The following is a 13,117-nucleotide window of genomic DNA, read 5'->3' as shown; positions in this document are numbered from 1 at the left end:
CTAGCCTGTAGGGCATTTTGTTAATTGAGGTTTATGAGGTAGGGCCTAGTCCATTGTGGGTGAGTACCATCTCTGAGTCCTAGATTCTATAAGCAGGCTGAGCAAGCCAGTAAGCAGCACCCTTCCATGGCCTCTGCATCAGCTCCTGCCTCCAGGTTCCTGCTCTGTTTGAGTTCCTGTTCTAACTTCTTTGGTGCTGAACAGCAATGAGAAAGTATGAGCTGAATACTCCTCCCCAAGTTGCTTTTGGCCATGGTCTTTCATACAGCAATAGAGGTCTTAAGACAACTATCTTGTGTTTTCATTTATATTTGTTTTCTCGTAAATGAATTTGAAGATCTCTTGTTTTTCTTTTCTATTGGACTGTTCTTTTCTTCTTCTTTTAAATTATTATGAAAGTTTTTCATGCTGAAGTTCTATAACTCTTTATAAAGAGTTGCAGGGCAAAGAAAGTAGTCTTTTGCCATTAGCATTCCAGAGACCTTTCTAGTTCATTTGTCTTGACCTTTGAGGTAACCCTTCTTCCTCTTCCTCCTTTTCCTTTCTCCACTAACCCTTCCTTGTTCTCCGGCCCTCCCTCTCTTCCCATTCCTTCCTTACCCTCCTTCTCCTTTCTTCAAGACTGCACATTCCAAGTGTGTACTGTTCCCCTGAGCTAAACTTCCTGAATTCCTTCTTCTTTTTGAAAATTTATTTTAATTTCATGTGTGTGAACATCTTTTTTTTTTACAAACAATTCTTATGGCTTAACAACTTTTAATTTTTTCTTGTAATTGATTTTATTTGTAGTGTTTGTCATGGAACAATTGAGGATGAGTCTTTATTTAAATATTTAAAGACATATTCGCAAATGTCTTTAAAGATAATAAATCTTAGTTTAAATTTATTTTTTTTTCTTTTGAGCCCTTCTCAGCTTTCCCATCATACTTCTTTTTTTTTCTATTGTTTTTATTGAGCTATACATTTTCTCTGCTCCTCTCCCTTCCTTCCCTCCCCCTTGTACTCTCTCCCATAATCCCCACACTCCCAATTTACTCAGAAGATCTTGTCTTTTCTCTCCGTCCTATAAGATCCATGTATGTCTCTCTTGGGTTCTCTTTGTTGTCTAGGTTCTTTGGGGTTGTGGACTGTAGGCTGGTTTTTCTTTGCTTTATGTCTAAAAGACACTTATGTCTAAAAGACACATATGACATTTGTCTTTCTGGGTCTGGGTTACCTCATTCAATATGTTTTTTTCTAGATCCATCCATTTGCCTGAAAATTTCAAGATGTCAGAATTTCAAGTATTCCATTGTGTAAATTACCACATTTTCTTTATTCATTCTTTGGTCGAGGGGCATTTAGGTTGTTTCCAGGTTCTGACTATGACAAACAATGCTTCTATGAACATAGTTGAGCACATGTCCTTGTGGTATGATTGAGCATCCTTTGAGTATATACTCAAACGTGGTATTGCTTGGTCTTGAGGTAGATTATTTCCTAATTGTCTGAGTAATCGCCACACTGATTTCCAAAGCAGCTGTACCAGCTGGCATTCCCACCAGCAATGGAGGAGTGTTCCCTTTACCCCACATCCTCTCCAGCAGAAGTTGTCATCAGTGTTTTTGATCTTGGCCATTCTTACAGGAGTGAGATGGGATCTCAGAGTTGTTTTATTTGCATTCTCTGATAGCTAAGGATGTTGAACATTTCCTTAAGTGTTCTTTGGCCATTTGAGATTCGTATTTTGGGACTTCTGTATTTAGGTCTGTACCCCTTTTTTTTATTGGATTATTTGTTCTTTTGTTGTCCAGTTTCTTGAGTTCTTTGTACATTTTTTAGAGATTAGTCCTTTGTCCAATATGGGGTTGGTGAAGATCTTTTCCCATCCTGTAGGCTGCCATTTTGTCTTGTTGACTATGTCCTTTGCTTTACGGAGTGTCTCAGTCTCAGGAGGTCCTATTAATTGTTGCTCTCAGTGTATGTGCTACTGGGGTTATACATAGGAAGTGGTCTCCTATGCCAATGCATTCAAGTGTACTTCCCACTTTCTCTTTTATGAGATTTAGTGTGATTGGTTTTATTTTGGTCTTTGATCCATTTGGACTTGAGTTTTGTGTATGGTGATACATATAGATCTATTTACATATGAGTGTTTTGCCTGCGTGTGTGTGTGTGTGTGTGTGTGTGTGTGTGTGTGTGTGTATGTGTATGCATGCAGTGTGTGCCTGGTATTCCCAGAGGCCAAAAGAGGGAGCCAGATCCCCTGGAACTGGAGTTAAATACAGTTGTAAGCCTCCATGTGAGTGGGTGCTGAAAATTGAACCTGGATCCTCTGGAAGAGCAGCAAGTGCCCTTAACTTAGCTGAGCCATTTCTCCAGACCTTCCCCATTCCCCATTTTTCTTAGCCACAGCATGCATACTGTTGTGTATCGAAGTTCTTTCCATGTGGTATCATGAACATGTCATTACTGCGGACTAGCTCTTCCTAACTGCGATCTCCATCTCCTGTTCTGACTTCTGCACAGAATAGAATCCCTCGAGTTCCTGGATGAACTGGAGCTTCTGGAGCAGCTTATGCGGCATTACTGCCTCTGCTGGGCCACCCGTGGAGGCCAAGAACTCGGTAAGAGAGTGCCTCTGTCTGTCACCTGGGCCGGAGGCAGGACAGCCTTCTCCCAAGAATGAAAGGTGCACCAGGCAGTTGAGGTTCAGAGAACTAGAGAAACATGGATGCATACCCACAGAGTGTCCAGAGAAGTCATCATTTGTTCTTCCAGGTTTTTATAGCACGGAATTAGGCAAACTCTCTAAACCACAAATCCTCAACCAGCTAGCCAGCCCTCGTCAGGCCTGCCGTAGGATTTCCACATTTGGGAGGTTGAAAGCCTTGAGAGTTTAAGGTAATAGTCTTAATAAAAATAACCAGCGTTTGCCCTTTCACCAGCGCACAGCCATGTTTGCTGGATACTAACACATGGATTGTTTGGTTTCTAAAAGACTCACCCAGTTTCCAGGGCAGTTTCTCCCTCCTATCTCTAAGGTTGAGGCGTAGTTTCCTGACAGAGGCATGCAATACCTCGAGGCTCAAGGAGGGACCTGAGCACCTGGCTCTCAGGTTTGGATCCAGCCTCCGCTGACTCCTGCCCCAGTTGCTCTTGCTTCCCAGGGCCTGGTTATTCCTGAGCAGAACAGCCCGGCAAGACCACATCAGATTCCAGGTCCCCAGTGCCTTCCAGCTTCTCACAATGTGATCCGATGGCAGCCGGTAGTCCAGCCTGCTTGGGCTCCGCAGTTCAGCCTACAGAGTCCTTCCAACATGGTTTTGGGTGGAAATTCCTTTATTGTTGTGTTTTATATTAGACTCTCCTCTAATAATAAAGGAAATTGTAGTTGGAACTTGGGGAACTTGAAAAAGGTAGAGCACAGAAGCTCTAGTCTCAGGCAGCCTCTTAGTGATGCTTCCTCTGCTGTGTTCTGGATACTTTATTTATTTAAAAAATATATTTACACACACTCATATATAGTTTATTTATTTACCTTTTTTGTTTGATTCTTTGAGACTTGTAAAGCATCCTGGCCTTAACCTTGGCATTCCTCCTACTTTGACCTGCCAGAATTACAGGTGTGCCCCTGGAACCTCATACATGTGAAAGCAGAAAACCCATGAGGAGAGTGTGGCCCTGCCCTGGCCTCCACCCTCTGCCCCTTTGCTGGACTCTGATCTTATCTTCAGTAGAGCTGACTTTACATGTTCCTCTAACTGGACTTCTGAGCTTTTCCAATTTCATCATGTGACATAAGCATTTTATCCCTTGCCACCAAACTTCTCAAAGAACATAATTGCAATGAGTGTATTAAATCCTATCACAAGACTGTGTCTGAATGTATTTAAACTTGCCAAGATTTGGGAACTGCAGGTTTCTAGCAGGTTTAAGTTACCTGTCATTAAACAGTAAGTTGAACTGCTTCTGTTTTTGTCCCCCCACCGCCTTTTTTGGTGTGCTTTGGGAAGGGGTCTGAAACCCAGGCTGGCTTCCTGCTCCAGCCTCCCGAGTGCTGTGTTTACAGATAGACACCAGCACGCCCAGGTTGGGATAATAAACATTTTAATGTCAGAGGCTTCTTCAGTGTACCAGCACACAGTGAAGAACCAGCTCTGTGTTTGTTCAAAGGTCAGCAGTTAGCAGGTAGATTTTGGACATTTACTGCTGAGAGCCCATAAATTGTTATGAGATGCTTTCTTAATCTATTTTAAACCACCCATAAACAAAAGCTAGCTTGACCTCTCACTTTCTTTTGAAATCTCGTTTCACACAGGAAGGGTTCGAGGTCCAGCAGTGAGCTGTTCTGGTGCCCAGGGCCAGCTCTTGGACATGTAGCAGTGTCGTGCTCACCCCCACCCCCTAGCTTCTTTACTCCGCCACAGGCATCTGACTGTATCTGTGTTTCCTCCCCTTAGGTTTGAAGGAGATAACCTATTAATCTGTGATGGTTCGTGCTGAGGTGGAAGTCCAAGTCTCCAGCCGAGGGAGTGCCCTGGGCCCCCTGAGGGATGGGTAGCTCATCTCTCTTGTGGGCCCTGTTGCATATCCAGAACCCTTGGTTACAAAGGTGGTCACACCAGATCCTGCTCCTGTCACTATCATTGTTTAAATAAATCTCACTTGCCATTTGTCTGTGTGTCAGACTTGGCTGGCGTCTGTTCACCTTCTTTGCTCTGTGGGTGGACCAGGGTTCACATCCATGGCAGCTAAAACCCAGGAGCCTGCATCTTACTTGGACCTTGGTTTGCCCTGTGAGTCAGAATCCATTTGGGAATTTTCTCCTCCCTGTGCTCTTTATTGCGACACCTCATGGACCCTGACCCTTGACCTGCCACAGATGCTGGAGCTCTTCTGTGGTGTTGCTGCTGCCGTGGCTGGGCTAGCCTGCTGCCTTGCCTTGTTCATTCCAGTTGCCATGGCAGGTTGTGTAACTCCTCCTTACATACCCTGGCTGCTTGGAACCTGTATGCATGTCACCTTCTGCGGCAAATGGGCATTTGGCCAATGAGATTAAGATAAGGGTCTCAAAACAAGGTTGTTAGGGGTCATCTGGGGCTCTGATGCAATCACAAGGATCCACATGAGCCAGACAAGAAGACACAGCCAGACAGTGGACATTGACTGAAGGAGATTGCGGAGGGAGGGGTTTTGAGGATGGTGGGAAGGGCCAAAAGATAAGGAATATAAGCAATTTCTATAAGCTAAAAGAGACAAGAGGCTGGAGCGATGACTCAGGTTAAGAGCACATGCTGTTCTTACAGAGGAACCAAGTCCAGTTCCCAGCACCCATACTGGGTGGCTCCTGACTGTTACTCCAGCTCCAGGGGGATCTGAAGTCTCCATTCTCAGTGGGCACCTGCACTCACTTGCACACACCCACACATGGGTGCACACATACTTACATCACTAAAACTAATAAAAATTAAGTCTTTTAAAAGGCCGGGGGTCCCCAGAAAGATGTCCCCCATCCCCATACACCCTCAAAAACTTGACAGACTAAAGTTCCAGCTTTCTTCTTTCTGATCTCCAGAACCATAAGTAAATAAATGTGTGGTGTTTTTCAGGCTCTGGAGTTATGATAAGCCACAGCAACAGTAACGAGATTAATACGGTCATTATGCTGCCGATTAGGGCCCCACAGTTTAGGGGGAAAAACTCCAGCCCTATGCTGGAGCTGCATGAATAGACATGGCTGTGGGGAAGCTCCGGCATGGTCCTCAGCTGAGGTCACAGTTCCCTGCTCCACTTGGAACCAGTATTCCCTGGGCACTCAGCTGTGCTCCACCTGTGGTGTGCCTGTCATTGGAGTAGTGCGTTTAGACAGCCTGAAAGAAAGTGAATTGCCCAAGAGAAGGCTTTTCCTTTCAATCTCAGGACAGGAAAGTCTTGGGTTTGGAATGGTGTGTCTTATTTTCTTAAATATTCTTAACACAGTGTATATGGAACCCTGGGGCCATAGTGGGAAGCTCAGTTTAGTGGAGCAAGTCTGTGATTTAATAAGATAAGGAATGGAATGAACATAAAGGCACATCATCACTGGTAAATGTGGGCATTGTTTTTGCTTGTTTTTGTAGCCTGTGATGGTTTGAAAGAAAATGGATCCCAGAGGCTCATAGGGAAGTGGCACTTTTAGGAGGTGGCCTTGCTGGAGTCGGAGTGGTTTAGTTGGAGGAAGTGTGTCACTAGGGGGTGGGCCTTAGGTCTCTGATGCGCAAGCCACACCCAGAGTGGCATTCTCTTTGTGCTGTCTGCAGATTCAGATGTAGAACTCTCAGCTCCTTCTCCAGCACCACGTCTGCCTGCATGCTACCATGCTTCCCATCATGATGATAATGGGCTAAACCTCTGAACTATAAGCCAGCCCCAGTGAAATGTTTTCCTTTATAGGAGTTGCTGTAGTTATGGTGTCTCTTCAGAGCAGTAAAACCCAGACTAAGAGATAGCATAGCTTTTTTCATTTTAATGTTTTAAGTACTTAGTTTTGAGACCAAGTTCAAGTTCTCACTATATATATATATGATATATATATATCATATATATGGTATCAAACTTAACGTAGGACTTATTCTTCTTACATGACAAAAAAATCGCCCCACTATCCATCCTGTTCCAATTCTATGAACTAATTAACCCTAATCTACTGATTTTATCAGCCATTATTTCAGTATTGATTGGAGCGTGAAATGGACTTAACCAAACACAAACACGAAAAATCCTAGCCTACTCATCCATCGCCCACATAGGCTGAATAGTCTCTATTTTACCGTACAACCCATCACTAACAACCCTAAATCTCCTAATCTACATCATTATAACTGTCCCCATATTTCTTATCTTCCACGTCCACTCATTTACACCTATCACTTCCATGTCACTCATATGAAATAAAATACCAATAGCTCTACCTATAATCTCATTAATTTTATTATCAACAAGAGGACTGCCACCACTCACAGGATTTTTACCTAAATGAACTATTATCACTGAACTCATACAAAACAATAACTTATCTTTAGCCACATTAATAGCAACAGCCGCCCTAATCAGTCTATTCTTTTACACACGACTAATTTATTCAACCTCACTAACCACCTTCCCAAGCAATAACAACTCCAAAATATACATTCTCCAAGACCATATAAAAAGCAACAACATGCTATCACCAATAATAATCATCAGCACACTGATACTTCCCCTGTCTCCCTTACTTCTATAGCAGAAGTTTAGGATAGTTAGTCTCAGAGCCTTCAAAGCCCTAAGCAAACCCACAAAGTTTAACTTCTGATAAGGATTGCAAGACTACATCTTACATCTAATGAGTGCAAATCAATTGCTTTAATTAAGCTAAATCCTCTACTAGATTGATAGGACTTAAACCTATAAACTTTTAGTTAACTGCTAAACACCCTATTCTGGCTTCAATCTACTTCTTCCGCCTATCAGAAAGGTGGCGGGAGAAGCCTTAGTAGAATCAGTTCTCTACACCTTTGAATTTGCAATTCGATGTGATTATCACCTTAAGGCTTGGTAAAAAGAGGCTTTGTCCTCTGTGCTTAGATTTACAGTCTAATGCTTTGCTCAGCCATTTTACCTATGTTCATTAACCGCTGACTATTCTCTACCAATCATAAAGACATTGGGACCCTATACCTATTATTTGGGGCCTGAGCAGGGATAGTAGGGACAGCCCTTAGCATCCTAATTCGAGCAGAACTTGGTCAACCAGGCGCCCTATTAGGTGATGACCAAATCTATAACGTAATTGTCACAGCCCACGCGTTCGTAATAATCTTCATAGTTATGCCAATGATAATTGGTGGCTTCGGCAACTGACTTGTCCCACTTATAATCGGAGCACCAGATACAGCATTTCCCCGAATAAATAATGTAAGTTTCTGACTTTTACCCCCATCATTTCTCCTCTTACTGGCATCATCAATAGTAGAAGCCAGAGCAGGAACAGGCTGAACTGTTTACCCTCCATTAGCCGGCAATTTAGCACATGCTGGGGTATCAGTTGACCTAACCATTACACTTAGCAGGTGTGTCCTCAATCCTTGGGACAATTAACTTCATTACCACAATCATCAATATAAAACCACCAGCTATAACACAATATCAAGCCCCCTTATTTGTCTGATCAGTCCTAATCACTGCTGTACTTCTACTCCTTTCCCTCCCTGTTCTAGCCACAGGAATTACAATACTTCTTACAGACCGTAATCTGAATACCACTTTCTTCGACACAGCTGGAGTCGAAGATATATATATATATATATATATATATATATATATATATATATATATCCCTAGCTGGCCTAGAACTGACTATATAGACCAGACTGCCCTTGAACTCACAGAGATCGGCCTGCCTCTGCCTTCTACATTTATGCTGGAATTAAAGTTGTGTACCATCATGCAAGACTTTTAAAAAAATTTTACTATAAATTTTAATGATATAAAATATTAGAGACAAACATTAAGAAATAAAATGTGATGACTCAATTCAGTTTTTTTGTTTGTTGGTTGGTTGGTTTTTCTTTTATTTTTATTTATTTATTTTTCGTTTTCAGGACAGGGTTTCTCTATAGCTTTGGAGCCTGTTCTGGGACTAGCTGTTGTAGACCAGGCTGACCTCAAACTCATAGAAATCCGCCTGCCTCTGTCTCCCTAGTGCTGGGATTAAAGTTGTGTGCCACCATCGCCTGGCTTCAATTCAGTTTTTAAAATACATCCATGGGGCAAAGGGGTTTCCACAACCTGATTTGCAGCTGTTCTGTCTTCTGAGAACCATACTTCCAGTTGAATAAATGTGGGCAATGGAATGTGGCGATTGTCACAGATATGCTGTTTGCTAGCTCCTACACATCAAGTTCCCAAATGTAGCATAAACTGTGACATTCTGCACTTCTTATGAAGGCCTTTCTTCCAATCTGGCCAGAGGCAAATGGACATGGTGTCCGTGTCCACTTAACTCTCAGTATATCTATGCCTCAGGCTCTGCATCACCAGCATAAACAAAAGCTTTTTTCTTTTTTTTTCTTTTCTTGAGGCAACACCCAACTAATAGCACTGATACGAAAAGAAATGCGGCAAATCTGTAAGAACGGAGGCTCTGTAGGCAGCTAAACCTGAAAGCTTAGGAGAAAGTAGTTGGAGCTGCAGGCAGGCCTGCTTTTCGTCACCACCATCCCCCCCCCCCCCCCCCCCCCCCCCCCGGCTCCCACAGGCTAGCTTAGCCCCAGAAATAATAACACAGAAACTGTATTCTTTTTTTTTTTCATTGTCCTAGCACGTTTTAATCTGTTATTGGCAGTTGTCAACAGTGTGGCTTTACAATTAGTTAGTAACATCCCTCTCATTTCCTTAGAAATGTACTGAATCAGAAAACTCTCCATTTGTGTTCCTGTCACCTGCTATCACATTTTTTCATGTGACTGTTTCACACAGTAACAACTAGCTGAGCATGATGTTACACACTTATAATCCCGGCATGCAGGAGGTTGAGACAGAAGAATTGCCTCAAACTCAAGGCCAATTTAAGCTATGTAACAAGCACAAGGCCAGCCATGGTTGCATAGCAAGACAATGTTTCAACACAATCAAAACAAACAAAAAAACTAAACAATATTGGTATAGTCATTTCCAATGAGATTTAAGATATTTCTCCATTTCTGTTGCATCCAGTTTGAAGAAAAATCTTAGTAATGTTTGCATCTAATTTATTTTATTTATTTATTTATTTATTTATTTATTTATTTATTTATTAAGGATTTCTGCCTCCTCCCCGCAACCGCTTCCCATTTCCCTCCCCCTCCCCCGATCAAGTCCCCCTCCCTCATCTGCTCGAAGAGCAATCAGGGTTCCCTGACCTGTGGGAAGCCCAAGGACCGCCCACCTCTATCCAGGTCTCTTAAGGTGAGCATCCAAACTGCCTAGGCTCCCCCAAAGCCAGTATGTGCAGTAGGATCAAAAACCCACTGCGATTGTTCTTGAGTTCTCAGTATTCCTCATTGTCTGCTATGTTCAGCTAGTCCGGATTTATCCCATGCTTTTTCAGACCTAGGCCAGCTGGCCTTGGTGAGTTCCCGATAGAACATCCCCATTGTCTCAGTATGTGGGAGCACCCCTCGTGGTCCTGAGTTCCTTGCTCGTGCTCCGTCTCCTTCTGCTCCTGATTTGGACCTTGAGATTTCTGTCCAGTGCTCCCATGTGGGTCTCTGTCTCCTTTCATCGCCTGATGAAGGTTAATATTCATGAGGATGCCTCATCTTCCTTAGCGATCAGGGAAATGCAAATCAAGACAACTTTATGATACCATCTTACACCTGTCAGAATGGCTAAAATAAAAAACACCAATGATAGCCTTTGCTGGAGAGGTTGTGGAGAAAGGGGTACACTCACCCATTGCTGGTGGGAATGCAAACTTGTGCAACCACTCTGGAAAGCAGTGTTTCGGTTTCTCAGGAAATTCGGGATCAACCTACCCCTGGATCCAGCAATACCACTCTTGGGAATATACCCAGGAGAGGCCTTATCATACAACAAAAGTATATGCTCAACTATGTTCATGGCAGCATTGTTTGTAATAGCCAGAACCTGGAAACAACCTAGATGCCCTTCAACGGAAGAATGGATGAAGAAAGTATGGAATATATACATATTAGAGTATTACTCAGCAGTAAAAAACAAAGACTTCTTGAATTTTGCATAAAAATGGATGGAAATAGAAAACACTATCCTGAGTGAGGTAAGCCAAACCCAAAAAGAGGAACATGGGATTTACTCACTCATATTTGGTTTCTAGCCACAAATAAAGGACATTGAGCTTATAATTCATGTTCCTAGAGAAGCTAAGTAAGAAGGTGAATCCAAAGACAAACACATAGGCATCCTCATGAATATTAACCTTTTTTTTAAGATTTATTTATTATGTATGCAATATTCTGTCTGTGTGTATGTCTGCAGGCCAGAAGAGGGCACCAGACCTCATTACAGATGGTTGTGAGCCACCATGTGGTTGCCCGGAATCGAACTCAGGACCTTCAGAAGAGCAGGCAATGCTCTTAACCGCTGAGCCATCTCTCCAGCCCAGAAACTGTATTCTTTTAAACACTGACTGGTCCATTATTTCTAGCCTCTTCTTGGCTAACTCTCATATCTTGCTTAACCCATTTCTAATAATTTGTGTAGCACCACGAGGTGGTGGCTTACCGGGAAATCTTAACCTGCGTCCATCTCGGAGAGGAGAGCTATGGTGTCTGCCTCACTTCCCTTCTTCCCAGCATTCTGTTCTGTCTACCCACCTATGTTCTGACCTATCAGGCCAAGCAGTTTCTTTATTAACCAATAAAAGCAACAGATAGAAGACCTACCTACATCAGAAAAGGCTACTCAGCTCCTTTTATGGGCAGTGCCATGTACTCCATGAAGTAGGACTTTCAAACTCTTCAAATGTCTTTGAAATAAGTTCTCATGTCCAAGCTGGTTTCAGACTCACTACTGTAATGCAGGGTTTGGCCTCCCAGTTGCCAGGGTAAGGGGTGTGAGCCTCCTTATTTTCTGACTCCTTTTGAAAAGCAAGGTACAAATGACCAGGTATTAACAACAAAACTGAATGAAAATCAATTTTACATTTGTTGAAGCATGTATTTTGAAAAAAAACCTTTAAAATAATAGATAATTGTCAGATTTATTAATCATAGTTTTATATTTTAAAGTTTGACTAATAAGGCTGAATCTGAATAGTATAATTTTCAGCCTTGAATATGGTGACCCTTCAACCTCAGGTGCAGAAGCACGATGACAAAAGGAAGACCGTCTTTTGGGAAACATCACAATAAGATGCATATTGTCCTGCTATTGCAAATGTGGCTGTCCTGCCCTGCCAAGTGCAAGAGAAAGTATAACTAGGGTGCTGAGACTAGGAGATGAACCGCTGCTAGGACCGGGCAGATATGACACCTAAGATTTGTTTATTGTATATTCAGACATGAATTCTGTGTTGGAGCAATCTAAAGCCAAGAGGTAGCTGTTGCAGCATTCAGTTCATCTTGAAGAGTCCAACAATCATTCAGGAAACAACTGTTCTGGTTTGAAAAGACTTTCATTTTTAAAGACTGTGTTTTTAGGGTTGTGTGAGTGTGTGTGGAAGTTAGAAGACAAACTTTGGAAGCTGGTTCTTTCCAGAGGGTACCAGGGATCAGGTGAGCCATCAGGCCTGGCATGGCAAGAGCTGCATCCTCCAGGTCATCTCACCAACTTGCCATCTCTTCACATGTGCATTTGTGTGCTTCAGGAGTAGACACTATGTTCTCCCCGTACCCTCTACTGATGGGATGGGTAGGTCTTGTCTCCAGCCTTGGTCCTATCTCCCACCCAGACAGTACCTAGCTAAAAGTCAGGAGCCTAACATGTTCATTTTATTTCTTCTTTGCCAGTACTCCTCAAATTATTTCACAAAATAGATACAAATGGAACATTGCTTAATTCTTTCCATGAGGCCAATGTTATTCTGATGCCTAAACCACATAAAGACTCAATGAAGAAAGAGAATTACAGACCAATTTCCCTTATGAATATATATGCAAAAATTCTCAATAAAATACTTGTAAACTGAATCTAAGAGCACATCATAATGCTCATTCACCATAACCAAGTAGATTTCATCCCAGACGTGCCAGAATGGTTCAATATACATAAATCAATAAACATAATTCATCACATAAAAATACTAAAAGACAAAAACCACATGATCATCTCATGAAATGCAGAAAAGGCCACAAAATCCAACAGACCTTCATGATAAAAGTCCTGGAAAGAAAAAAAAAGTCCTGGAAAGATTAGGGATACAGGGACACACCACAAAATAAAAGAAGCAATTCACAGCAAGCCCACACGCAACATTACCCTAAATGGACAGAAACCTTAAAGCATTTCCACTGACATCAGGAACAAGACAAAGTTGTCTACTCTCTCCATATCTATTTATATGGTTATTCTTGGTTGTCAACTTGACTACATCTGGAACTAACTAAAACCCGAAATGGGACACACCTGTGAGAGATTTTTGCTTAAAGAGGGAAATTTG

General features: G+C 42.3%; 1 protein-coding gene across 1 annotated transcript in view; it reads left to right on the top strand.

The window, feature by feature from the left end:
* Positions 1-4,685, top strand: part of Lcmt1 (leucine carboxyl methyltransferase 1) — a 63,699-nt gene extending 59,014 nt beyond the window's left edge. The window contains exons 10-11 of the mRNA XM_041666791.1: positions 2,509-2,606; positions 4,443-4,685. Coding sequence (XP_041522725.1) covers positions 2,509-2,606; positions 4,443-4,465 — 121 coding nt within the window. The 3' untranslated portion in view covers positions 4,466-4,685. The remainder of the gene's footprint in view (positions 1-2,508; positions 2,607-4,442) is intronic.
* Positions 4,686-13,117: the final 8,432 nt, after the last annotated feature.

This window comes from Microtus oregoni, unplaced genomic scaffold, assembly GCF_018167655.1.
Source record: "Microtus oregoni isolate MIOR12 unplaced genomic scaffold, Mior012 000016F_ref0000370, whole genome shotgun sequence".
NCBI classification, from domain to species: Eukaryota; Metazoa; Chordata; class Mammalia; order Rodentia; family Cricetidae; genus Microtus; species Microtus oregoni.
The sequence above is the reverse complement of the archived record's forward strand: the minus strand, read 5'-3'. Positions and strand labels throughout refer to the sequence as shown.